The sequence below is a fragment of the Globicephala melas genome, chromosome 2, assembly GCF_963455315.2.
Source record: "Globicephala melas chromosome 2, mGloMel1.2, whole genome shotgun sequence".
Lineage (NCBI taxonomy): Eukaryota > Metazoa > Chordata > Mammalia > Artiodactyla > Delphinidae > Globicephala > Globicephala melas.
The window spans coordinates 90,559,391-90,584,314 of NC_083315.2; the positions used below are offsets into that span (position 1 = coordinate 90,559,391).

The window sequence follows — 24,924 nt, forward strand, 5'->3', positions numbered from 1 at the left end:
TTACCCCCTTGATGTCTTTACACTGGGAAAGCCTAGAACACTAGGGGGGCTGGAATATCCCCCTCCGCATGTATTCACATTCACAACTTGGCCTTTCCTGACATACCCAGGACTATAAAGGGTTTCACTGCAGAGGAAAATCCAACATTTTATAATACTTCATGGAAAGCCTGACTGCACAGGTGAAAGCTGTTTACAACCTCAATAGGCTCTGGATCTCTTAGGGCCCCTCAATTCCTTACCTCTTTGGTGTTCTCCTACACAAGGTATCTGATGCTGGTTATTCGGTCCTTAGCTCTTGACCCCATGGTATGCAGATCCCCTTCCCAGGAGGCCCCCTGCCTTTCTTTCCTCCCCCACACCAAATATATGTCCCCACCCTCAGTTCCTATTACCCATACTTGGGCATTCTCACCTATTTTCAGAAATAATGCTGGCTTCCCATAACTTTTTCTCCCTTCACCTGCCCTATATTCTCTGGCTTCCCTGGGTCCTGGAACTGCTTCCAGTCATCAAAGGCATCAAGATAAATGACCATGCTGGTAGAAGCAGAGAGTTAGAAGCCAGGGCCCAGCAACTAAGCAACGTGTGGAGTCAGAAAAGGCCTAAGCAGCACTACGGCGTCTGTAATGAACTTGATTTATTGTTAGAGTTGGAGGTGGCTCCGTCACAGCAGCTGGGAACTGTAGCAGGGACGTGTGGGAGGGAGCAGAGCACAGCAGCACGAGAGGGTGGGAGCTAGGAAGAACACAGGTGGTCTCGTTTTGGTTTCCACACAGTCATTTGGCAGAGAAGCTGAGCCCTGAAGAGCGTCTGGATTTCTCAGTCCTGCAGTCGTCTGGCAGGGCTGCTTATTGGCTTGCTTGGGGTGAGGTCCTCTCCTGGGGTGGTATTTTCGGCCTGTTTTCATCTCACTCAGTAGGAGTTAAGACCTAGCTCAGCTTCCTCTCCCTCTTTCCTTCCTCCCTCTCATTTTCCCCAAGTCCTCTGGCATGGCCTCCACCTCCCCGATCCTCTGTCCAAGAGTCTGGGGCTGGAAAAGCAGCCAGCGTTCCCATTTCAGCTGCAGGATGGCATAGTGGAATGTTGGGGGAGTCACACGTTGCTGGGGTGTCAAATGTTAGGATGTCAGGCAGTGGCTTTTTAACCCATTACACACCAGGCCACAGCAGGTGACCACATGCAGATAAGCCAAGCAGGTATGAGAAGGGATCAGGAGAGTTGGAATGGGTGGGTGAAAACTTCATAAGGTCAGGGAGCTTGGAAGAAGTCTGCGATTGGGGCTGGGCTCTCCTTGCTCCTTTGTGCTGCCCAGTAGGCCTGGTCTGGGCACAGCTCTGGGATGTGAATGGTATGAAGCAGGGGCCGGGAGGATAAGCTCCTTTCTTCTCTCACCAATCTGTTGGTCAAAAGAGCTTCAAGTTTTGGATTGAAACATTCAGATACGGAGAGAAGCAGTGGGACAGTGTAGCAGCAGCATACCCCCAGAACCCTGCTGGGACCCAGACTCTGGTGGGGAAGGGAATGGGAGATGGAGGAAAGGATGCAGCTCTGGCAACCTCACTGACAGTATCCTGCCCCCAGGTCACATAAATTACTATTGGAAATCCTTCCTTGGGATGCTAAATACATAGATTAAGATAAAGAGGTCCTTGGGGTTGGGGATATGATCTCCCTCCATGAGGGAGGAGGTTGCTCTCTGAGATCCATCCTCACTCCCCACCCAACACCAGCATTAGGCAGTGCTAAGAGAGGGTGTCACTCCAGGGTTCTCAGGCATCATATGACCTTGTATCCTAATTTTGCACCCTCCCCCTATCCTAATCCTGTTACCTTTGGTTTTGAGACTCCTTTCAGGCATGGATGAAGGGGAGGCACAACCCCTCCCGTTTAGTCCAGCCTAAGTTCCCACTAGACATCCTGTCCCCCTCGCCCCCCTCAACTCCCATGTCCCTCAACCCCAAAGGACTCAGCATTAGCCATTCTCTAAGGGGGTTGTGGGAGCAGATCCTTGGGGAAGGGAGAGTGGTTCTTTCAGAACTCAATCTTGCAGGCTGGGAAGGACTCATCCTGCATGACCACGGTGCTGCTGCTCGCCAGGACCAGAACGTTCAGTTGTTGCTGCTGCTCATGAGTCTGCTGGTACCACTCACGAGTCACCTCCGTGTCGTGAGTAGGGATCAGAGTTACCTAGGTGGGAGACAAGACATGCCTGAGGTGAGGATGTGAAGTCGGGGGATGGGGCACCTGATGGTCCAGGATGTAGTCCCACTCCCGGAGAAAGAACTCAGTCCTTGTATTTTATTATGTTTTATTTATTTTTTTGGCCGCGCTGCGCGACATGCAGGATGTCAGTTCCCCAACCAGGGATCAAACCTGCGCCCCCTGCAGTGGAAGCGCAGAGTCTTAACCACTGGACCGCCAGGGAAGTGCCCCTCAGTCCTTTTATAAATAGAGACTGTGTTCCATTGCTGCCTCTGAGTAAAGTTTGACCAGACTACCTCCTTGGTGCTTCTTGCCACTCACCTGAAGATTCTCCCCCCACTGGGCCTTGCCCTCCAGCAGGGCGTCCAGCACAGCCCGGCTCGGCTCGCCATTGGCAGGGTCATTTCCACTGACCACATAGTAGGATGCACGCACTCGTCGGAAGAAGTCAAGGTCAGCAGTCTTGCCACTGCAATGATTCGGGATGTAGGCAAGATCCACATATACAGGGGGGCCAGAGCTGCCCTTGGAACCCAAGGCCGCTGTAGAGACAACACAGAACTCATTGTAGAGGGAAAGCAGAACTCTTTTGGCAACCTTCTTCTTCCCTCCCACCCTCCCTCTCTTCCACTGGAGCCCTTGACCAGCCACACCCAGCCCCAAACCACAATCTCTCCCACTTTCCATGTTATACTTACTTGGTCCTGCCTTGAGTCCATTGATTAGGCCTTTGGACATGGGGCTGTGTCCATCCTTTTCCTCTGCTGGGGTGACCTGGCTTGGAGTGCTGCGTGGTCGGGGTGGCACCCGGGATGCTCGATCTGCAGTCCCTTTACCAGGGGTGGGTGAGCGTTTTCCCCGAAGATCCAGACGCTGGGCAGGAGACGCTGGCTTGGCCCTGCCTGTGGCCCTGCGGCCGACTCTCCCCTGTGTCTTCTCCTTCTCCCGTAGCCTCTCTACCCTTCCAGACTCTGAGCTGAGCCCCTCGGGGTCAGCCATGCACACGTCAGGGCGGGGAGGGGCTGGGCGAGGGTCTGGCTGGGGGATAGGGGGTGGGTCATGGCCAGGCCTGGGATGGTGAGTCCCACTAAACCCACCAGCTTTGTCCACAGGCAGGAAGTCCCCATCTTCATCTGAGTCGAGGGCTGCCTCAGCTGTGATGGATGGACACTCCTCAGTTTCTGGTGGAACGTCAGAATCTGACTGCGAGGAGCCCGAGTCGCTGACTGACGTCGGGGGTGTCTCATCTGCCACGGGGCAGGGGCCCCCTGTGGCCCCTGCAGCCCCCACCCGACGCCGCCCTCCTCTCCCTACCAGCCGAGCTTCCTCAGTTAAGAGGTCACTGTCATCCGTGGATTGAGGCAGAGGTGGGTTCAGGAAGGACGGAGAGAGCTCCCCACGATGCGGCCGGGGCTCAGCAGTACATCCCTGGGGCCCAGCCTCCATCTCAGGGGAGACACTTCTAGGTTGGTCTCCAGAGGCCCCTCCAGGGCACCGTGGCTGCTCCGGGGAGAGCAGCGTGTCAGGCCTGGAGCTCCTCTCGGCTCCCTCAGGCCAGGCCCCACGTTCCCAGGCGGGACAGGCCTCAGCCTTTCCTTTCTCAGCCTCAGCTGGGGCAGGGCCTGGGGGCTTGGGGCTGGTTTCAGTTGGGCCATTGGTGGCACGATCCCTGGAGGGGCCCTGTAAGGGGCTTGGCTTCTTGGTGGCTGCCCCTGAGCACTCCAGGCGGCAGGGCAGGGTGCCCTCATCCATGTCTCCAGGCAGGCTTGGAGCCAGAGCTGGGGCCAGGTCCAGTGAAGCTGGAGGTGCTGGGCTCAGAGCAGTGAGGTCCCAGAGGCCATGGGCAGCTGGTTCCATTCCTGGGACCAGCTCTACAGACCCTTGTTCAGCAGCCTCCAGGCCGGGAGGGAAGCGCTCAGCCACACTCGACATCACAGGTGTGGTGGCCTCAGAAGAGGAGCCTTCAGATAGGGCTGGTGAGGCAGGTCGCGGAAGACTGGAGAGAGGGGCCCCGGGAGAGCTGGGTGATGGGAGCTGGGGCAGTGAAGAGTCCAGGCTGGGGGCCTTGGTCACTTCTAGGTACTCATCATGCCGGGCTCTGGTGGGGGGCCCTGGAGCCAGAGCCAAAGCTCGGTCACCAGAGAAGGCAAGGGACCCACAGGGTGCCGAGCGGGGTTCTGCTGGAGAGGGCAGCTGTGGAGGAGCTGGCTGCAATGAGGAGAAGCCAAAGGCTGATGCAGGGAAGTCCAGGCTGGGTCGGGCAGAACCCAGGTGGGAGTCCAAGGAAGGGCTGGTATGTGCCTCACTTTCAGGCCACAGGGCAGAGGAGCCTGCAGGCATGGGCTGCGGGGGACTTGGGGACTGGGCCTCTTTCTCAGGCTGCTCCCGAGCCCCCTTCTCCAGCTCCAAGTCACTCGTGCTGTCATCCCAGTGACCACGGCCTGGTTCCTTGGGGGATGGGGTTCTCCTATCTGGGCTATGGCTCAGGATGTTACCATTAAGTGGGGGGCTTGGGCCTTTGCTCTGGGGGATAGGAGCACGGGGGGGTATTGCAGGTGGGGTGAGGCTGGGATCCACGCTTGGCCCTGGCTCAGGCTCCTGCTTGGGGGGTACGGTGGGTCCCGCCAGAGCTGCATAGCTGAAGGTTGGAGTGTCGAATTGGAGGCGATGGGGTGAGACAGGAGATGAAAGCTCCTTCTCTGCAGATGTGCATTGGCCAGCAGCCTCCTCCTTGGCTGAGATGTGTGGGGGCCAATCCCCAGCTGCTCCAAGTGGAGGCTCTCTAGTGGGGCATGCAGGGCCCAGCCCAGTGAGCATCATCTGCTCATAGATGTCTGCGTACTGGAAGCTTCGCTCATCGGGATAGGGTGTGGGCTCTCTCTGCTCTGGCTCGGTCTGCTCGGGCTCCTTAGAGGCAAGGCTCGCGCTGGCCTCTGGGACCTTTGACCCGAGGGGGCTGCTGTCAGGAACCCCAACCCCACCTTCTTCTTCCCTTTCCCCTTCAGCCTTGCGGTAGTCCTTCCCTAGGGGGGAGTACGGCCCGCCTTCCAACTCAGCTGCCCCCTCCTGCACTGCAGCCACCACACTGTCATACTCGGCTGTGTCCCAAGAGAAGGGCGCAGGAGTGAGTGGCTGTGGGGCAGGTGTTGGGGGAGCTGGAGCTGGGGACAGGGGTGCAGGGGGCAGGGGTCTGTCCTTGGGCACCCATGGTGGGATGTCAGCCAGCCATGACGGGGTGGTGGGCTCATTCCTCATGGGTGGCATGGGCTTAGGCTCTGGGATAGGGCTCTCTTGTCCTGTGGCTGGCGGAACCCTCTGTCCAACCATCTCAGGTGGGGAGGCCGGAGGAGAGATGATCTCAAAAGGGGAGCGAGTCAGCTTGTCCTCTTCCTCTGGTGGCAGCCCAACTGGTGACTCAGCAAGCCAGCGCTCCACCTCCAGCTCCTTCTGTGGTGAGGGCTCCTGGAAGCCCTTAAAGTCTGAGGCCCAGGGGCTCTTGGGTGTAGGCTCCAAGGGGGGCACTTCCTGCTCATCATCCGGCCCCTCATCGAGGAAAGTGCTCTCCCGCTCTTCTGTGAACCGTGGCCGGGCCCCCTGGCCGCCCAGCTCATGAGGGAACCAGACCTTCCGCTCACAGCTCAGCTCCCTCCAGTATGTGTCCTGTTCCAGGACCACATCCTCTGTGCCCCTCCAGTACCTGTCCTCCTGCTCAGGAGATGTGTCCTCCCATGTCCGGGCAGGCTCCTTCTGTTCTCCAGCTGGCTCTCCTCTGGCTGGAGATGTTTCTTGCCACTCCTGGACCACGTCCTGTTCCTTCCAGTACTTCTCGTCCTGCTCCCGGGCCTTGTCCTCCTGCACTGGGCTCTCTTCCAGCCCCAGAGCTTTGGTCTTCTCCAGCAGAGCTTCTTCCTTCTGTCCCACAGCGTTGACTTTTTCTGGAGATTTTTCCTCTAGGATCTTCTCCTTTAGTGTCATGGTTTTATCCTCCTGCACAGGACTCTCCTGCTCCTGAGTTCTGTCCTTCTCTTCCAGAATCTTGTCTTTTTGTTCAACAGCCTTTGGACAAATGTTTTGTTCCAGAGCTTCACCCTTCTGTTCTAGGGCCAAGTATTTTTGTTCTAAAGCCTGGTCCTTCTTTTCCAAGGCCTTGTCCTTCTGTTCCAGGGCCTTGTCCTGCTCAGGGGCTTCATCTTTCTGTTCTAAGGCCTTGCCCTTCAGTTCAGGGACCTTGTCCTCTGGAACCTTGTCTTTATGTTCAGAGTCTCTGACTTTTTGTTCTAAGATTTCATCTTTCTCTCCTGGGACCTTGTCCTCCTGTTCCAAGGTCTTGTCTTTTGGTTCTAAGTCTCTGTCTTTAGGTTCTAAGTCTTTGTCTTTTCCTTCCAGGGCCTTGTCCTTTTGTTCCAAGGCTGTGTCCCTATGCTCTAAGTCTCTGCCTTTTTGTTCCAAAGCCTTATCCTGCTGTTCCACAGCCTTGTCCTTTTCTTCCAGAACCTCGTCTTTGCGATAGATGGCTGTACCCTTCTGCTCTGTGACAGTATCCTTCTGCTCCAGACTTTTGTCCTTCTGCTGTAGGACTTCATCCTTTGGCTCAGGTCCCTTCTCCTTCTGCTCTGGGAGTCCGTCTTTCAACTCTGGAACTTTATCTTCCCACTCCATGGCAATATCCTCCATGGCAGGGCTTGGCAAGGACTCAGGACTCTTGGTGAGGGAGCTATCAGGTGTCAGAATGTGTTCACCAGGGCTTGTGATCATTCCAGGTGACTGCTTCCCATCTCCCAACAGTGTAGAGTGAGAGAAGGAGCTGGCAGGTAATTTTCTGTCAGGGCTCTCATCTGTGACGTCTGCCTGTGCAGCGTATCCACCGGTCCCATCTGTGGGAGGTAACACTGTGGCTGCACGGGCTTCTGGAATAGACACAAGGGCTAGGCGGTGAGAGGTGTCCTCAGTCTGCATCAGAGGCCCTTTTTCTTCCTTTCCAAGGGTTAGTTCCCCAAACTGGAGGGTGCCAAGGCTTTCTGGAGACAGCTGCTTAGAAGAGATATCCAGAGAGGTCTCCTTGCTGGGACTCTCTTCTGAGAGAGAAAGCGACCGGGTGTCTTCTGGAGATACCTGTGGCCAAAGGTCTTTGTGTAGGTGCTGCTCTGTCAGGCCACAGGGAGACCTAGGGACGGCTTCTCGGTCGGCAGTGTCTGGGGAGACCACGCCGAGGACAGAGGGGGACTCCACCTCTTCAGGGGAGAGGCCTCGGTCAGGAAACCGGAGCACCTCATCTTTCTGAGGTTCACCAGGTTCTTGGTGTGATGTACTCAAATCTCTGGGAAGGGCTTCTGTTTCCAGAATCGGCCCTGTGGGCTCTCCCGTCTCCACAGTCTCAAAGACTATTGCTTTGTCCTCTTCTGGCAGCAGTTGGACAGTACAGCCTGCATGTCCTCCAACAATGCTGATGGGTGCTTCCTGGGCCTGGGGGCTCCTGGGAGGAGGCAACGTTCCCTCCTCCTCTGGTGTGCCCTCTTCAGGCCCTGGCTTGACTGTCCCTTCTGCAGCATCTTCCTTGCTCACACCTGGTGTACGCTTAGTATCTCCCCAGGAGTCTGCTTCCTGAAAGTCTTGGGGCTCAGACTTTTCTTCCACTGGGGACTGATGAAAGGGCGTGTGGGTGGCACTGGGTGGGCCAGATGGTGGGGGAGAGGCCATCTTCACTGTGCTGTCATCTGGGCTGAGGCAGCGCTCCTCCGCTTCTCCAACGGCTGGCTCCCCGGGATGTAGGGTGTGGCCAGGGGCAGCAAACATCAGGGGTTCATACTGATCGTGAAGTTTCTCAGACATCTGTACATTTGTGGTCTCCTCCTCTTCCTCTTCCACGGCTCTCTCTCCAGACAAGCCTCTCTGTACAATCTCTCCTCTCTTCTCTGACTCCCCAGTCACGGAGAACTCCTCACAGGGTGGTGATTTGAAACCTTTGTCTTCTTCCAGTGAGGAGGTGGGTGAGATGGTACCAGCTGATGGCACATAGTCCAGGCCCTGAGTGGCTTCCGTGTGGGAGGAGGGGATGCTTGTGACCGTGTCAAGCAGCAGGGAGCTCTTACCTGTCTCCTCTGTCTGGGGAGCTGTGAGTGAAGCCACGGATTGGTCCTCAGCCACAGATGTGGCAAAGGAAGAAAGCTTGTCACACTCAGTGATTGAGGTGGCCGAGGACACATGCTCCTCTTCAGCCAGAGGGGCGGCCACCATGTTGGGGGGGTAGGTGAGTTCCGACTCTGGCGCTCCATAGCCTTTGCTGGGGGTGGTGGGAACAGCAATGTCTGCAGGCTGGCTAGCCTCAAAGGGGCCAGGACCTTCAGGCCCAGGGAGGTCATAGGTACCTGTAGGAAATCTAGGTGGAGCTGCACGCTCCTCCGGCTCATCATGGATCTCCTCATCCGAGATAGTCTGCTCGGTCTCTGAGTAGCCAGGGATTGTCTCGTCCTGGATGTAAGAGACGTGCTCAGTGGCTCCTGCAGGGGTGGCCAGGCTACTTAGGAATGACGAGGTCTCCTTCTCAGGGGCCTTGCCTTGGAGTCCTAGTTCCTGGACCCCGAGAGCCTCCCTGCCCCTTGGCGTTACCTGCAAGGCTTCTTGCTTATGTTTTTGGTAAAAACCCTCAGCCTTTGTCTCTTCCTCTTCCTCCTCGTCTGAAGGGTGCAGCTCCTCCATTTCCTCTAACTCGGCCTTCTCTATCACATCCTCCTTTACCTCAGGTTCACTTTCCTCTCTGGATTCTTTTCTGTCGGGGATCCCCTCTGATTCCTTTGCCTTTTTATCCTCCCAGGGGGCTCTCTCTTTCTCTGTTTCAGCCCCAGAGTCTGGGCCTCTGTCCTTGCTGCCTTGTTCCTCAGGGATGTCTGGGACAGCCTCTTTCTCCTTTATCACAGGCTCTTCTGGTTCCAGCCCTGGGACAGAGGGTGGTGCCCCCGGGGCCAATGTGCTTGGGAGTCCCTCCTCTGCAGTGTCTGGGGGGAGTGGTTTCTCTCCTAGTCCTGTGTCCCTTTGTTCAGCCAGCAACCCCGTCTCCTCACGCTTCAACTCCTCGAAGTCCTGTGTGAGATCCTCTGGTGAAGACAAGGCCAGCTCCCTTGTTGGGAATGGTGCAGCCCCCTTTTGGGCTGGGGGTGTCCGGGGCTCAGAGGACAGCTCCTTCTCCCCACGGGCAGCCCGGCTCTTCTCCATCTTGACTCTGCCGGGGGCCTTGGCTTTGTAGAGGGTCTTACGTACCTCAGGGGTAAAGGGCTTCAGGTCTGGCTTGGAAATCTTTTTGACCTCAGGTTTGGTATCTTTCCTCTTCTCCTCCTTCTTGGCATCCTTCTTTTCCTCCTTCCTTCCTTCATCCTTCTTGAGCTCCTTCCTCTCCTTCTTGATCTCTTTCTTCTCTTTGTCTTTTTTCTCTTCCAGCTTTGATATCTTTTCTTTCAGGTGCTTCTTCCCCACCTTGTCTTTGATCAGCTTTCGCTTCTCTGCCTTCAGTGCCTCACTCGACTCTGTCCTCACCCTCTCAGGCTTGGCAGGCTTCTCTGGGGGCTTCTCAGATGACTCCTTTACCTTCTTCTCTGTCTTGGCTAACTCCTTGGCCAGTTCTGAGCGGGCCTCCTTGGCTCCCTCTTCGGCCACCTCCTCCCGTTTGGCCAGCTTGCCCACGGCTGTCTTGGTTGTGGCCTTGAGGCTCTCCTTGCTATCAGCCCGCTGTTTGATTTTGCTGGGTTTGAGGTTGGCAGGCACAGCCCCAGTGGCCAGCTCCTTCTGCGTGGCCACGGGGTAGCGCAGGAAGTCTAGGTGTCGAAGCTTTTCCAGGCCCTCCAAGATCTTGTTCTGGGGAGCATTCCCTGGAAAAAGCACACGCACAATCTTCTCAGTGGGGTTGGCTGGTAGCCAGACCACCAGAGCAGTGATGGAGGTCAGGTAGGGCACCGAGATCTCAGCCTCCTTCCCATTAGCCAGCACAATGCCTGTCTTAGCTTTACTGTTGCCTGCCCACTTTTGCATGAGGAACTGCATCTCCTTGCTATCCTTGACAGGGTTGAGGACGTACATGTCCAGGCGGCCCACACCCATCTTGTGGAAGAGGGTCAGCGGCTCGATGGTGTTGCTGACCACACGGTAGAGGGGCTCGGCCTGGATGCCTAGGCGGTTTAAGTGCTGCAGAGTGAGGCAGGCCTCCTCAATGCTGCGCTTGGCCTTCCGCGAGGCATCAGGCAGCCGCAGCTTATCGGGCACGTTGAAAAAGACGACTCCAAGCTCGGGGGAGATGAGGTTCTTCACCCAGTCGCTGTAGCTGCTAGAGCCCTGGGACTGCTCCTCCTCCAGTTCCGCCACTTTGCGCTGCAGGAGTCCGTTGATGCCTGGCAGGTTGTCTGCCCCGATGTGTGTGAGCAGCACGGAGTCAATGCGGTCCAAGTGCCGCACCAGCTTCCAGAAGCAGGACTTGCGATCAGAGCCACCATCCACCAGGATGTTGAAACCATTAACGGCAAAGAGGGCAGAGTCCCCGCGGCCGCCAGGGAAGATGTAGCAGCATGGCTTGGAGAGCTTGAGGAAGCCCCCTGAGGTGGGGGGCTCCAGCAGGTCAAAGGGAGATGGCACATCCACGGTCTCAGAGACGTACTCGGAGAACTCAGCCACGCCATCCATGGTGGGCAGCATGGGCTCAGGGTTTAGCCGGAGGTGCAGGGTCTCTTGGGAACTGGATAGTCCCAGGTGGCTCCAATCACCCTCCCCTAAGCAGGACACAGTGAGGAAAGCCTGGATCCCAGGGTCTCTATTGCTGAGCAATTGGGCAATCTAGATGAAGGGGAGATAGAAGGCTGATCAGGTCATTGGGGTTATTGCAAGCCAACTCAGACTCAATCTGCTAATCTCCATCTCTCTCTGAGGTGATCTCCTACCATTCTGCCAGCATCTCTGGCGGTCAAGGAATGTGGGATTTTCCCTTCCTTGGATCCCTCCCCGCAGCTCTAGTCCTACCCCATGTTCTGTTCCTCCTAGACACTCAAACATAGAACTTACCTCTGGGTTTTGAAGGACCTGGGCAAAGTTTTGATAGGAGTAGGTGCCACTCTGTAGGATGAGATCTCCCCCAGGCTCTAAACTTTGCCCACTCAAGATCAGTAGTTTGTGAGCTGAGGGGCTGCTAAGGAGGTGGTGAACCTAGAGTGGAAGGAGAGGACTGGTCACAGAGAGAGGAAGCCCAGGGAAGGGCACAGAATGTTCCTGGTCCCCCTCAGTTCTGCAAGGACACGCTCCCCACTGGTAGCCCCACAGCACCTCCAGGATGGGGCTGGGATTGTGAAGCAGCTTAGATGGCAGAGAGAGGATGGCTCAAAGCCAAGTCCGGGAATTCCTGGCCTTACAGCAGTAGCACTGGCAAGGGTGGGTTACGGCACTTTCGGCAGGCCCTCGTGGCAAAGCACAGGCCCTGGCCTTACCTCGGAGCTGATGCTGTCGGCACTGGGGTTTACCAGGACGATGGTCTCTAGGATCTCACTCTGGTGGCAGAGGGTCCTCTGGCCTGAGGGAGAGATGCAGGAATTTGTACTGAAGGAAGTGGGTATAGACTAAAATGGAGAGGCATTGTGTAAGGCAGGAGAGGAAAGAATGCACTGTCAGAAAATGGGGCTTAGGGGAAAGAGAAGCCTGCTTATCCTGAGATCCTGCCACTCTGGCTACTGCTGAGTAAGGTCTAGGGACTGGCTCCTGCAGCCCTTCCCTTTCAGGCTTTCCTCCTCCCCTCTCCCACAATGGCTGTCTTCTCCCTCCCTTCATCTGCCACCCCCTCTGCCTGGAACTCCCGCCTCAGACTGCCCTGGAGACAAGAACCTTTTGTCCCTGTCTGTCCCTCTCGAGCACTAAGCTCCTGGTGCTGCCTGGGGACCGGTGGGGGGGGGGGGGCGGGGGGCGGGGGGCTCAGCTGAAGGGAGGGCCTCTCGGAGGATGGTCCTCATTCAGCTCTGTCCTCACTAGCTTGCCTTTCCCCTGGGCTTTCTTGCCAGAGTGCCTGGAAATAAGGAGATGGGTGCTTCTGTGCAGTGAGTACAGACTCCTCATCCTCCTTTCAAACCCCCATCCAAGGCCAGAAGTCCCATTCGAAAAGACTCAGAGAAGTCTATGCTATCTAAACCCTTGGGGGTTGGTTACAGTGCAGAGGAGAAATAGGACCTCCTGTTCTGTGCTCTGGTTCCTCAGAGGCTGAGCGTGCACTCACAAACATGCACACAATCATACTGTTTCCACCACCAAAGGTTTCACAGCTCCCCGTCCCACCTCACCTTCATGTCCCCAGGCTCCAGAAAGACCTGGTTCACTCCCCACAACCCATCCCTTTCAAACAGTTTCTCCTCTCATCCTTGCACCTCTCCTGTGGGCCTTCTGTCATGGAGAGGGGAGTCTGGGATTCACAAACAAGAAACAGATAAGGCAGGAGAAGTTCAGAGTATTCCCCAGGCTATGGAGGAACATAGTACACCATCAAATCCCCTCTCTACTTCCCTTATCCAGGCTCACATGAAACACCAAGCAATGCAGCAAAGAAAAAAAGTGCCAGGTTAGACAGGAGATCCTGAAGAAGGATGCTGCCATCCCGTTCCTGCCCTTACCAACTGCAGCACACAGTGGATTTACCTTACAAACACGGAGTTGAACAGATGGTCTGGGGAGTGGGCTGTCTGGAGGATATTGGTGGGAGGACACATAACCTGTCCCCCAGACCCTCTTCTGTGACCCAGTGCTCTCTCCTCTTTCTGGGGCTCAGACAAGAGGACCCTGGGGCCAGGGCCTTTGTTAAGCGGAAGAGCGATGGTGCCAGGATCAGGCAGATCTGGCAGCACTGGGCTGCAGTTGCAGCTGCGGGGGGAAATGAACTAGGGATGGTGTCAGAAGACCAAGCCCCGCACAGGGTAGGTGGGGCCCATGAGGAGTTCAAGCGTTCTTTTCTATTAACTTGGGAGTTGAGGGACACTTTGAGGTCGGTTCAGAGGATGAGAAGCACCTCAGAGACACGCAAGGGCAGGGCTTGGGCAGGTGAGGGATGAGGGATACACCATGGTTCGGGGAGCGGCTGGCCCTAGGCTAGCTCTAAGCAGTTTAGCTTAGAAGGGCAGTTCCTCTCCCCCCACACCCACCCGCCACACGCACCACGAACACACAAGGTCACACATTTGAACTAGGAGGGCCAGAAAGAGAAAGATCTGGGGCACGGATGGATTTGCTTTCTATCTACTACCCGCCTTCCCCAGTCTACCATTCCCTGCAGTCCCCTAGACTGGCTTATAACCATAGACCTCTCTGATCCCAGTACTTGCCTTGGCGCAAGACCCTGCCCCTCACCCATGTGCTCTCAGGTTGTGACTGGCAACTACATGGTTTACACCTAGTGCTCCTCCTTTTCAGGCCTGGGGGAAAGCCCTGTTTCTCTCTTCTACACCCCCCCACCACCCGCGATCCCACTGAAGGCAATTGACTTGTCTTCCCTCCTTCTTCGGAGAGGACACCTGGTGAGGCAGGGGCCCGTCCCTTTGCCAGAGATGGGGCTGGGGGGTGGGCTGCGGGTGCTGAGGCTGAGCGGGCGGGAGGGCAGGTGTCTCCGCAGGGAGGCGGCCGGGGAGGGGGGGTGCCCGGGCAGCTGCAGTCTGCCGCAGTGTGTGAGCGAGTGTGAGTGTGCGCGCTGAGCTCAGGCTCCAGCTCCGCCCCCACCCCCACCCCCCCACACCAGCATGACAAGTCATTTTCTTGGCTGCCTCTACACGGGGGGCGGGGAGGGGGGACGCAGAGAGGGAGAAGGAACTGGCTTCTCTGTTCAGAGCCCCCATCTTGGGAAGGGAAGCAAAGATGAGGTGGGGTGGGAGGCCGTGACTGGGAACCTGTGGGGTTGACAGGACGGGGAATGCGGGGCCGCTGCTGGGGAGGGAGTGCTCTCAATCTCCGGAGCGGCCTCTCCATCCCCGGAGGGAGCCAGAAAGGGGGGCTCGCGGCCCAAGTTTCAAGCTCGTCGCAGGGAATGGGTGTGGGGAGCACGCTGCAAATAGGTTGGTCTGTGAGGAGGCGCATGCCACGTCTTAATGACCCTTTCCTTCCTTCTTTTCCATAGTGTCCCCACCTTCCCATACTTGGCAAAAACTCGCAGTCCCGTTCACCCCCCAGCATAAGAGCAGCTGAGCAATCTAGCAGCTGACACCCAGAGACCCTCCCATCAGGTGCCTTCCCATAACATCCGCCTTTCCCTCAGATTCTTCTGCCCCCACCAAAGACAGAGCCCCCAAACGCCACCAGAGCCCCAGGCCTCGGGGCAGAGCCAGTGACACCACCCTCTGCGGCTGCCCCTAGGCGGCTGGCTCCCAGCTCAGCTCAGCCCAGCTCAGCCCGCGAGGTGGCCTGTCACGGTCCCGGCCCCATTGGCTTCCACCTGGTTCTGGGTCCAGGCTGGCCCCACAGCCAGTTCATCTCCTCTCTCTGTTCCCCCACCCTGCCCACCCCGCTGGGCTAGTTCCAGACACACCAGATGAGGTATCAACTCCATTCCCATTACCCGCATCCCACCTCCCTATCACAGCATCCCCCGTGCCCCATGCCAAGCCCTTTAGTTCGGTTCGGTTCTTACCCTGGGGTGTGGGAGAGAGACCCTCATCGAGGCTGTGGCTCCGGCCTCAGCCGGCAGCTTCGGGGACGAGTCTGCGGCACTAGGGGTGGGAGTGGGGGGGGGCGCTTGATGGTGAGGGCGGCGCCAGGGCGGGGAAGAGGGGCTGGTCCATGACGAGGCACTGGAGACTTAACTGTTTCTTTGCCTTCACAATGTCAGAGATCTGGTGCTTCTGCTTGGATGGGACCTGAGGAGTTGTCTAGCAGCTCAGAGCCAGGGTGGTCTCCAATGGCCCACAGGGCCCTTCTCCCCCAACCCCGCTTAGTTAAGAAATATTCTTTTAGCATCAGCCAAAAGACCAAAGTCCTGTGCTGCACACTGGGGGGACGTAGGAGGTATGGGCTGCTTGGGCCCTCCCCCCTTCTCTCCGGAACCATCTGCTGCCTCTCCCCTCAGACTCAGGGAGTGACCTTCAATCCCTGGAGGAGCAGGAGACAAAGAGGCTGGGGGCCTGAGAGCATGGGGTAGGAGTGAGGGGGGACTACTTGAGAAGGCTGGGGACGACTGAAGGGAGGGAGTTGCGCTGAGCTCTGCTGGCTTCTGAGCCACAGCTGTAGAAATGGGGTGGGAGTGCAGAAATAAGTCTCATTTTAGGTTGGAGGGTAGTTTGAAATCCTGGAGTGGACACATGGTCCTTAGTCCATCTCTAGCCCATCGGGGGTGGGGCACAGGGGCCCTAAGACCGCATACAATTCTGTGCCGATGCAGCACAGCACAGCAACCACACAGGCACTGATACTTGGGATTCTTGGTCATTGGGTATGAAGAGGCATTTTCTGAAGATTCAGGGCACTTTCTGCCTTTCAGTGAAATAGTTAAAGGGATGAAGGAAAATCACCAGGGCCCCAGGCGTACAAGATTTTCTTACTCTAGGCCAATTATTAAAAGTCACAGAAAGTACTCTTTGGACTAAAAAGATCTTGTAATGACTTTGTAGGGTGTTGGGTCCCTGTTCTCCTTGTCTCTGCACTTTGCTATGTCTCTTTGATGTCTCCATTTTATAGGATCTTAATTCTTCTAACATTGGCCCTGTTTCCCTTAGTCTCTACCCCTGTCTCAGATTTGGTGACACGTGCTCTAGGACTCAAAGAGAGGACCTGGAGAGCTCCAGCACTCAGTTCCAACGGGGCAATGCTCATCTCCCCCTGCCCTCTTCCCTTCCATCATCCCTCCCCAGTCCTGGCCGATTCCTACTGCCTTCCTCACAATGACATCCACCCACTCTTAGCCCAGCACCAGCCCCACCCTTGCCCCTGGCTGCCAAGAGCAGCTTTTGAAGGTCAGAGAAGCCAAAATAGTCTCTGCTCTCAGCATCCCCATCCCCCCTAAACTGCCACCAGAGGAGAGGAGGAGCTGAGTCACCAGTGCAAGGGGGGGAGGGGGACTCCAGAGGGGGAGGAATCCTTGCTGAGATCCGGGGATGCAAAGCAGCAACATGGCAACAGCTCCACTTGGATAGAGGAGGCCAGCTACAGAGATATACAACACAAACCAGGCTGAGTTCTGAACATCACAAAGGGGAAACACCTCCTTTCTGCAACTTCATAGTTCTTATTTCCTCCCACCTCAAACCTTCCATCTCCTCCCTGCTTTCTGGAGCTTTCTGGAGTGTGCAAAGAGGGAAACTTGAGTAGACATGTAGCTTGAGAACAAAATAACATTTCTCAGCCCAACGCAGAGCCCACCCTTATTCTCAGCTGTTACCCCCAAGGGCCACACCCTGGGCAAGGTTCCAACTCACAGTGGAGTTTTCCTTCAGCCTTCACCCTCTGAACAGCCACTCACCACAACCACACCTCCACCCGCTGTGTTCCTTGGCTCTGCTGCAATGAAATGGTGAGACGCCAAAGATGAGAGGGAAGCCTGAGCTCAGACACAAAGTGAGATCGCAAGTCCTGGATTTGAGACCCCTCTCTACCATTTTACTAATCATGCTTTTCAACAAGCCACTTAAGCCCTCTGAAAGCTTGCTTCCTGAATTATAAAATGATTGTAATATTAGTACCATCCTCCAACAATGCTATGAGGAGTGAATGACATAAAAGATGAAAAAGTCCTTCATTCCTAGAATCCTAAACCTGCAATGCACAAATACCACTGGAAGTCTGTCTCCCTTTTGTGGAAGATTTATGAGAGGTCACCTAGGTGATCAGGGAAATCCTAAACCAGAATCTCAACTCTAGAGTAACTTAGCTCCCAGGTAAACCCAGGTGCCTGGGAGGTGCCTGCAGGAAGGGACTTAAAATACTCTTCATGTCCCTCCTTTCCTATTTCTGACAGCAATGCAAAACCCAGTTCTAGAGGCCAATGAGCTGTTGTATTAATTCAGAATAGTCTTCATGTTTGCAGAAGTAAAGGAACTAACACTTCCTGAGTGAGTGCAGCAGTGGTGATGCAGAGTCAGACAGAAGGCTTCCAAACTGGTCCTTCAGCCTGTGTTTTTTTAGTCCTAGAATATCCATCATGAATTATAAATTATGAAGCCCTCTCCCTTTCTTATATGTGCCCAATAGTAGAAGTAGTATTAGAGTGTTATTTAAGCTCAGTTTCCCACTGTTCTAATCGTTTCTGGGTTTGTTTTAAAATGTTCAGAAGCTCCAGATTTTTTTGCAGGAGTTAGAAAGGAAGGCTCCAAGTCACCACTGGAGACAAAAGTGGTGCAAAGCCTTTACCACATTTGACCACTAGAAGGAGCTGGGCCACTGACGCTCCATCGAAGGGTCCCCTCCTTGTGTGTGTGTGTGTGTGTGTGTGTGTGTGTGTGTGTGTGTGTGTGTGTGTGTGTGTGTGTGTGTGTGTGTGTGTGTGTGTGTGTGTGTAGGGGGTAGTGGCAGGAATGATGTGTGTGTGTGTGTGTGTGTGTGTGTGTGTGTGTGTGTGTGTGTGTAGGGGGTAGTGGCAGGAATGATTACACTCTCCCCATCATAGCAAGATAAATTTTTGTCCTCCTTTTCAACATTTTGGCCCAGGGCTTGAGGAGAGGTGAGAGGGATGGTGGCCCAGCCTATGGGATGGGCAGAAAGGATTAAATCATAAGGTACTAGCATATTCCACTGAGCCCATCCCAGCAGCCTGGTTCCCTCTGCCTCCCCACTAATGGAGGCTGAAGGGAGGGGAAGTGTCTGCAGCTGCTCTGGGCTGTTGTTTGCGGGGACAGCTGAAAGAGGAGCCAGCAGGGGTGGGGCTGTGGCTGTCTTGGGCCTTGTGGGGTTTTCCAGGAAATTCTCCACTATTCTCCAGGGACATACACAGGCCACCATGAAAATGTCCAAACCTAAAAATCTCAAAAGTAAGCCCTGATCTTGGGTATAATGGCCCTAAGCCTCTTGAGGACACCATGGTAAAACTCTTTGCTTGAGAAGATCTAGTAGGTGCTTGTATATCAGTGCTTGTTTCTGAGAGGTCCCTGAGAGTAACTACGCATCTCCCTGTAAGCGTTTTCCCAAGCATCCCCAAATCTTAATCTGAAGAATGGCTAGGTGTTTTGGTTTAAGTTCTATTCATTCTTACATCATTCCAGAAGGCATCCTACTCTTACATCCGTGTCCAAAAGGACAAGGTTGGAGAATTCAGTGTGAATTAATAACATCAGCAGACACTCCCAAACTTCAGTTCAGTCATTAATTTCATGCTGCCGTCCCTTTATCCAGCCTTGCACCAAAGCTCCTAGGATTAATCAAGTGGTAAAACTGTTGATTTTAAAATTATTAGAGCTAATGGAGGAAGCCATGAAATGAATAATACTAAACAGAAGGCAGTCTCAAAACAGTGACTGGTTACCTTCATAGGAAGCCAGTCACATCAAGAAGATGCCAGACTCACATTTTTAAAATGCTGCACATATTCCTAAGATAATGGAGCATTAGTCATATTAACCATGTCTTCTCTCTCCAGGAGCAGCAGAGGAGTAGGTGATCAGGGAAATGACCAACCATGTGGCAGTTAGCAGGAGAAGCAGGAAAAGAAGGAAAGTGACTATCTATTATGCTGGATAATTGAGAATTATCTGTATAAGATACGAATTCAGTCATTTGATGGCAGTGACTGTTGAGTTGGGTGGATTTATATCCCGTAAAGACACTGGTGTATGAATTGGTTTGTCAACATTTACCAATAACATGAGCAGATGCCCAGCACTTTTATAAAGGGGTGTAGGGCTTTCTGCAGTCTCCCCACAGATATTGTCGTGGAATAATAACTCCTAAAATATTATTTTCTCAAATTCCTGACCATTTCTCCCACACAGCAGAATGGGAAGCTGCATCCTGTGAACTTTGATTTCAGTGCCAAACCTCAAAGTATGACTAGTTCTTGCAGCAGTAAATCCAGGAAACCCTGCTTCCACTCTGGATTTCATGGGCTCATCAGCCTTTGGTACAAGTTTTCTGCTCTGCTCTGGACATCTGTTGACTGAGCCAAAGGAGGAGGCAGAAACCCTGAAACCTGGAGGATAGGCTGTGCAGCCTGAGGGAAACTGCTAAGCAAGGATCTGGGAAGGTGAGTGGGAGGTTCAAGGGTCTCTGCAAAGGGAAGCAAGGAGGCCAGGGCATACAGAAAGGGGAACAAACAAAAAAAAAGGAATTTTTACTTGGGAGATGACTGATCACTCAAGAGGTACCACGTTCCCTTACTGCAAGTCAGTGGCTGTCCATAACCCACCCTCTTCTCAAGTAGAAATTACGTTCTCCAGGCTTCCTCCACCATCATACCATCTGTCTGCGAAGTGCACTGGGTATGTGGGGATAGTTAAGGAGCTTTACAACTTTCCTCTCAGGAGTCCCTCCCTCCCTGACCCAAACTTCCCACAAGGCCAGTTCTGCCAGGGAGAGTGGACTTCTGCTCTTTTGTGACCAGCCCTCACCCAAAGGACTGAGACAAATGACACTGGTCCTAACCTTTGACCTCTGAGGAGAAGTGAGCTAGATGCCGGGTAATGAAGAGTCTCAATTGTTGGTTCAAGTCAATGGATGATAAATCAATATTCCAGGAGAGAATCCCTGTGAGAGAAAAAGAAACAAAGAGGGACCTAGATAAGGTCAGAGGGATTGGACTTGTGGGAGCATTTCCAAGCTCACAGAAGGGGTAAGGAGAGGGAGGGGATAAGGACGGCTGCCATGATCAGCCTCTCTGATGTCTTTAAGAAATGTGGCTAGTGCCTATGTCTAGCTCCCATCCTGTGCCTTTCTTGGGCTTTGCTGAGCCAGAGGGAGAAGTGCAGAGTTTAGGCTAAATTTGGTCATTAACGAGTTTGTATGTAGGAATTTTCTTGCGCAGTTGCCCAATTGTGATAGAAGTGACACCCAAGGGCCCATTCCCAGATACTAGGGACTGCCTTCCCCATACAGGTAAGTAGGATTCTACACTCTCCTTCTGTGGCCCCCTCCTTGCCTTCACTCCCCCGCGGCATGCTTCCACCCGCACGTGGCTCCGCAGCACTGCGCCACAGGCAGTGGAGGACTGAGGAGCTTGTGGCCACGAAGGTCACTCTCTCAGGTTGGACGCTGGCACTGGGATATTTGAGATTTGTCTGCGGCGTTCAAAACGCACCCTGTTCCTGTTCAGACGCCCTAAAGAAGAAACTAAGGTAGGGACGTGGACTCTCCAAGGGATGGTGACGACTTTCAGGACCTCTGGCCCAAGACACTGCGGGAGGGAGGGGTGTAACCAGAGGGCCCCCCACCCAGGCACTGCCCAGCTCCCCCCTCCCCCACGCTCCCGCCTGCCTCAGGGAGACTGCGAACGCCATGGGGTGTGCGGGAAGGATGGAGATGTGAGATGTTGGCAGCTTGGGAGGATATGAACGCGTGACACAGAAGATGCAGGTGACAGGGGCTGATGATTCAGATTAACAGGGTGCGCAGATCTCAGGAAGTGCACGCTAGGGATGGAGGATGCACATGGCAGAGAAGCACGGGATGGAGGATGTTCCGAGCGCAGCCAGGACAGCAAGCTCACCTTGCTCAAGGTGGGCCCGAACGGCCCTCAGCTGATTCTCTGTACCGATATCGCCGATCACGATGAGCAAAGAGTGTTTCTGCAGGTCCCAGCGTGCCGCCGCCACCGCGGCTCCGGCCTCGCACAGCGGCTCCGCGGGGTTCTGAGCCAGCAGAGAGCCGGGGCTTCGGAGCCCTAGCCCGGGACTTGTCTCCATGGCAACGTCGAAAGGCCGCCAGGGCCCAGCCTCGGTCTCCATGGAAACTCCGTTGGAGTGCTAGGCCGGCAGCATCCGCTGCAGAGAGAGTGCGCGCGGTTCTTAAAGGCCGGCGGCAGGAGCCGCTCATTGGCTGCTGCCTGTCAGGGGGCGGACCGTTGGCGCCGCAGGGGCCGGGCTGGGGCCGCGTGCTCTGGCTCTGCGGTTTCGCTGTGCCTGGGGGGGCGGGGGCGTGGCTGTCCCCCTTCGCCCCCAGTCGTTTTCCAGAGGGAGCTCCCACTCCGACTTGAGTAGGGATGGGGGCTCTGAGGGCCGGGTGGCGGGGAGAGTCTGTTGCCTCGGCGCCAGAAGAAGCTTCTAGTTAGGATATTTCCCGGATAAGTGCTGTCTGGCAATTCCGCAGCCTCGCCCGAACCGAGGGGAGCCATCTTGTCCCTCTCTGACTCAGAGTTTGTTTGGGTGCATCGTTCTTTGTCGGTGTGTCTGTATTATCATTGTCTGGAGCTTTTTTTTTTTTCCTTCTGTCACTGCCTGCCAGGGTCCTACATTGCATCCTTGGTGTTTCTGTCGTCATTGCCTCAGGCCCTGGGTGTGCTCTGGAAGGCTGTGCAGTATTGGAGGGACAGAATGACCTTCCGGCCCTGAGTCCCTGGTGAGTTGTTATTCCGAAGATAGTGGTTGGCTCATCGCCATCTCTGCTGAGTGCAATGAGCTCAGACTGCAGCAAGGGGGGTTTGAGTAAAACCCGGGGAAGACCTACCCAACTGCAAGTAATGTGACACAGTGAGTTGGGTAACCTTGGGAGACAATGGTATTACTTCCCCCAGGGAATTCTCAAAATAGAAGGGGCAGTGTTTGAACCAGTGAAGAGGTTGACCCTTCCAAAATTAAAAACAAAACAAAACAAAACAGAAGAAAAACCAGGGGATGTGAAAGAGGACTGAGGAGGCTGGCACTGTTTTATGACTGACTGGAACATCCTTGTAAAAATGGTGTGGTGCTGTAAGTCTACCCTCCCCCTTTCCTCAGTGTGTCTCCACCACCTACTCTGCACTCCAGTGTCTTCTTTTACACAGGATACTGAATCATTCTGTATGTGTATGTATCAGAGCTTGTCTTTCACCCTAGGGCTCCAGCAGCACTTTTTGGAGTCCCATTTGCCTTATACTTTCCGGATGTACAGGGAAGAAAGGAGCACAGCACTTGATTCAGCAAGGCTGCATGTGAACCACTGGAGGCCTCCTCTGGAGGCCCTGAGGAGGATTGGACAGTGTCTGCATTTTGAGTACCTCACAGCAGTCCTGGTTCCTATCATGGAACATGTATTTAGCAAAATATCCAATCCATTCTGCAATTTGGATATGGCCCTACCTGAAATGAACATAATATGTCAATTACATCTCAGTTTTTAAAAATGGACAGGGCCCTGAAAATCCTTTTTGTAGCAGAGAGGGAGAAATAGTACTGGCAGAACATAAGACGGTGGGGATGCCTCACCCTATATGACGCATGAGACAATGCTCTCCTATACCTCCACCCCACAATTTGCAGATCTGAATCTGGCAAAGAGCACAGAGAGATGTGCCGGCCTCCTCTTCTGCAATCAGAAAAGAGTGCCACATGGAGGCAGAGCCAGAATAGGTTGTAGGGAGAGGAAGGGGATAGTTACTATAGCAACTGTAGAGATGAAGCCTTTAACTAGCACAGGGCCTCAGTATAATGGTCAGCAGCAGTTAACCATAGGCTCTGCTTTCATCAAGTCTGACAAAGAGGTTAGACAATAGATATGAATGGTATAGGGGAGGACCACACACTGATTAGATGGTAGGGGCAGAAATTCAGGCCTGTGATCTCAGACCCTGCTAGAATTGGCTTTTTTAATAATTAGAGCTGCAGGGGACTTCCCTGGTGGCGCAGTGGTTAAGAATCCGCCCGCCAATGCAGGGGACATGGGTTCAAGCCCTGGTCCGGGAAGATCCCACATGCCGCGCAGCAACTAAGCCCATGCGCCACAACTGCTGAGCCTGTGCTCTAGAGCCCGCGAGCCACAACTACTGAGTCCGCGTTCCACAGCTACTGAAGCCCGTGCGCCTAGAGCCTGTGCTTCGCAACAAGAATAGCCACCACAGTGAGAAGCCTGCACATCACAACAAGGAGTAGCCCCCATTCGCCGCAACTAGAGAAAGCCCGTGTGAAGCAATGAAGACCCAATGCAGCCAAAAATAAATAAAATAAATAAATAAAATAAATAAAATAATAATTAGAGCTGCAAATACAGGTTATGATAGTACTAAAAGAAAACTGTGGAGTGTTAGCATCTATGCTCCAGAATTTTACAACTGAAGACAGAAACCACTGATCGACATATGTACAATGCATTGAAAGCTGAATAAAATCTTTAAAGAAATACATTTATATATGAATTGAGAAGTATATGAAGTCCTATTTTGTGTTTAGGAATAGTTTGCTGTGGCAGGAGCATTCAAAGACCCGTCCATTTGAGAACCTATGATATACATGATTGTGAGGCACATGCAGTAGTGTGTGCTGGTTATAGAACCCACTGTAGTATTTCATTTTCCTGTTTACCCCTTGAACTGACCAGGTATGATCTTTTGGGAACTCTCCTGTTCTGTATTCTCTTCCACACTCTTGTCATACAGCATTGGTAGATATAGCAGTTACAACCAATGCTTTCCAAACTATTTGTGATGAAGGACCCTTGAATCGTGGAAGGGTTCTCTAAGGATCCATCACTGAAAAAGGAAGTTAGAGGGGGTGTAAAAGGAAGACGGTATTACAGGCTCTTTCCTTGGGTATGCACTGGAGTGGGCATAAGGCAGAAGATATTACAGATCGTAAATTGTTTGAAAGGTAACGGTAGCCTTGGCTATGTTTAAGCCACTTAAGGGATTCTCAGCCCCCAGACTTTTGTCAGTTCATAATATATGGTGATAAATACCCAACAGGTGAATCATATACATGCTTAACAAAGTAGGAGGGGCATCTCTAAATTTTTTGTGGAAATAATTTCATTTTTGGTATTTCAATTATTGAAGTTGTCCTCATGAGAAAATCAGAAATTTATTGGAATTAATTACACTCATCCTGAATTATGTATGTGTGGGAGAGGAAGGTACCATAATCCTTTCAATGCTTAGGGTCTCCATAGGACTTAAGCTAGCTCTGATAATTCATAAAGAAAAAATACTGACTCCTCCCTGCTAGCCCAATGAATGTCATTAGTTTTTCTGGGGATATGAGCTCGTTTGGCAGAATTCCAGCCTGCTCTGCTGGATTGCATGATCTTATCAACCAAAATATCCAAACGGAGGTGTATGCAGCTCACATTCCCATCCTGTACTCAGTTCTGCCTATAAATCATTCTTTACACAGAGAGAGGTGTGTTGGATTACATGATTGATGTGTCAGAAGCTTATCCTTGGCTTTTGGGGAAAATGCTATGATCATAATACATACCAGCAGCCATAGGGTCACTTCTTAACATGAATAGCTGGTTTATCTGCAAAGGCACTGAGTGAAATAACCTCTAATGGGGTACCGAGTAATCTCTAAAAAGTTTGAGATGGGGAAGAAGTCTGCATTTATTACTCTGTCTAGTACACAGAGGAAGACCACAATAAACATTTGTTGCATAATTTTCCTAATTATTATTTGTTCCCTAAGTAATGGGAAGAGCAAAGGCACTGGGTTTACCCTCCTTGTGCAGAGCATTGCAAAGGACAATGAAGAAACTTCCCCTTTTTCCTCCCTCACTCTTCTTTTTAAGAAAGTGATTCCTAAATGTGAGAAAGAAACATTTATGGATACTATTTTCTCTTTTCCATTCCATTAGCATCTGAAATAAAAGTTAGTGTTTGGCTGTGGCCTCTGATAACACCTT

General features: G+C 53.5%; 2 protein-coding genes across 2 annotated transcripts in view; one reads left to right on the top strand and one right to left on the bottom strand.

The window, feature by feature from the left end:
- Positions 1–625: 625 nt before the first annotated feature.
- MAP1A (microtubule associated protein 1A) lies at positions 626–21,096 on the bottom strand. The gene is made up of 7 exons (XM_030842722.2): positions 20,825–21,096; positions 19,765–19,866; positions 11,664–11,746; positions 11,245–11,385; positions 2,904–11,019; positions 2,527–2,747; positions 626–2,190 (listed from the first exon to the last, which is right to left on the bottom strand). The coding sequence occupies exons 1-7, from the start codon at positions 21,060–21,062 to the stop codon at positions 2,035–2,037; spliced, it is 9,057 nt and encodes a 3,018-aa protein (XP_030698582.2). The 5' UTR covers positions 21,063–21,096; the 3' UTR covers positions 626–2,034.
- TP53BP1 (tumor protein p53 binding protein 1) overlaps positions 20,314–24,924 on the top strand; it is an 89,155-nt gene continuing 84,544 nt past the window's right edge. Inside the window, exons 1-2 of the mRNA XM_030842724.2 lie at positions 20,314–20,453; positions 21,559–21,672. The gene's annotated coding sequence lies outside the window, so the exon portion shown is untranslated. The remainder of the gene's footprint in view (positions 20,454–21,558; positions 21,673–24,924) is intronic.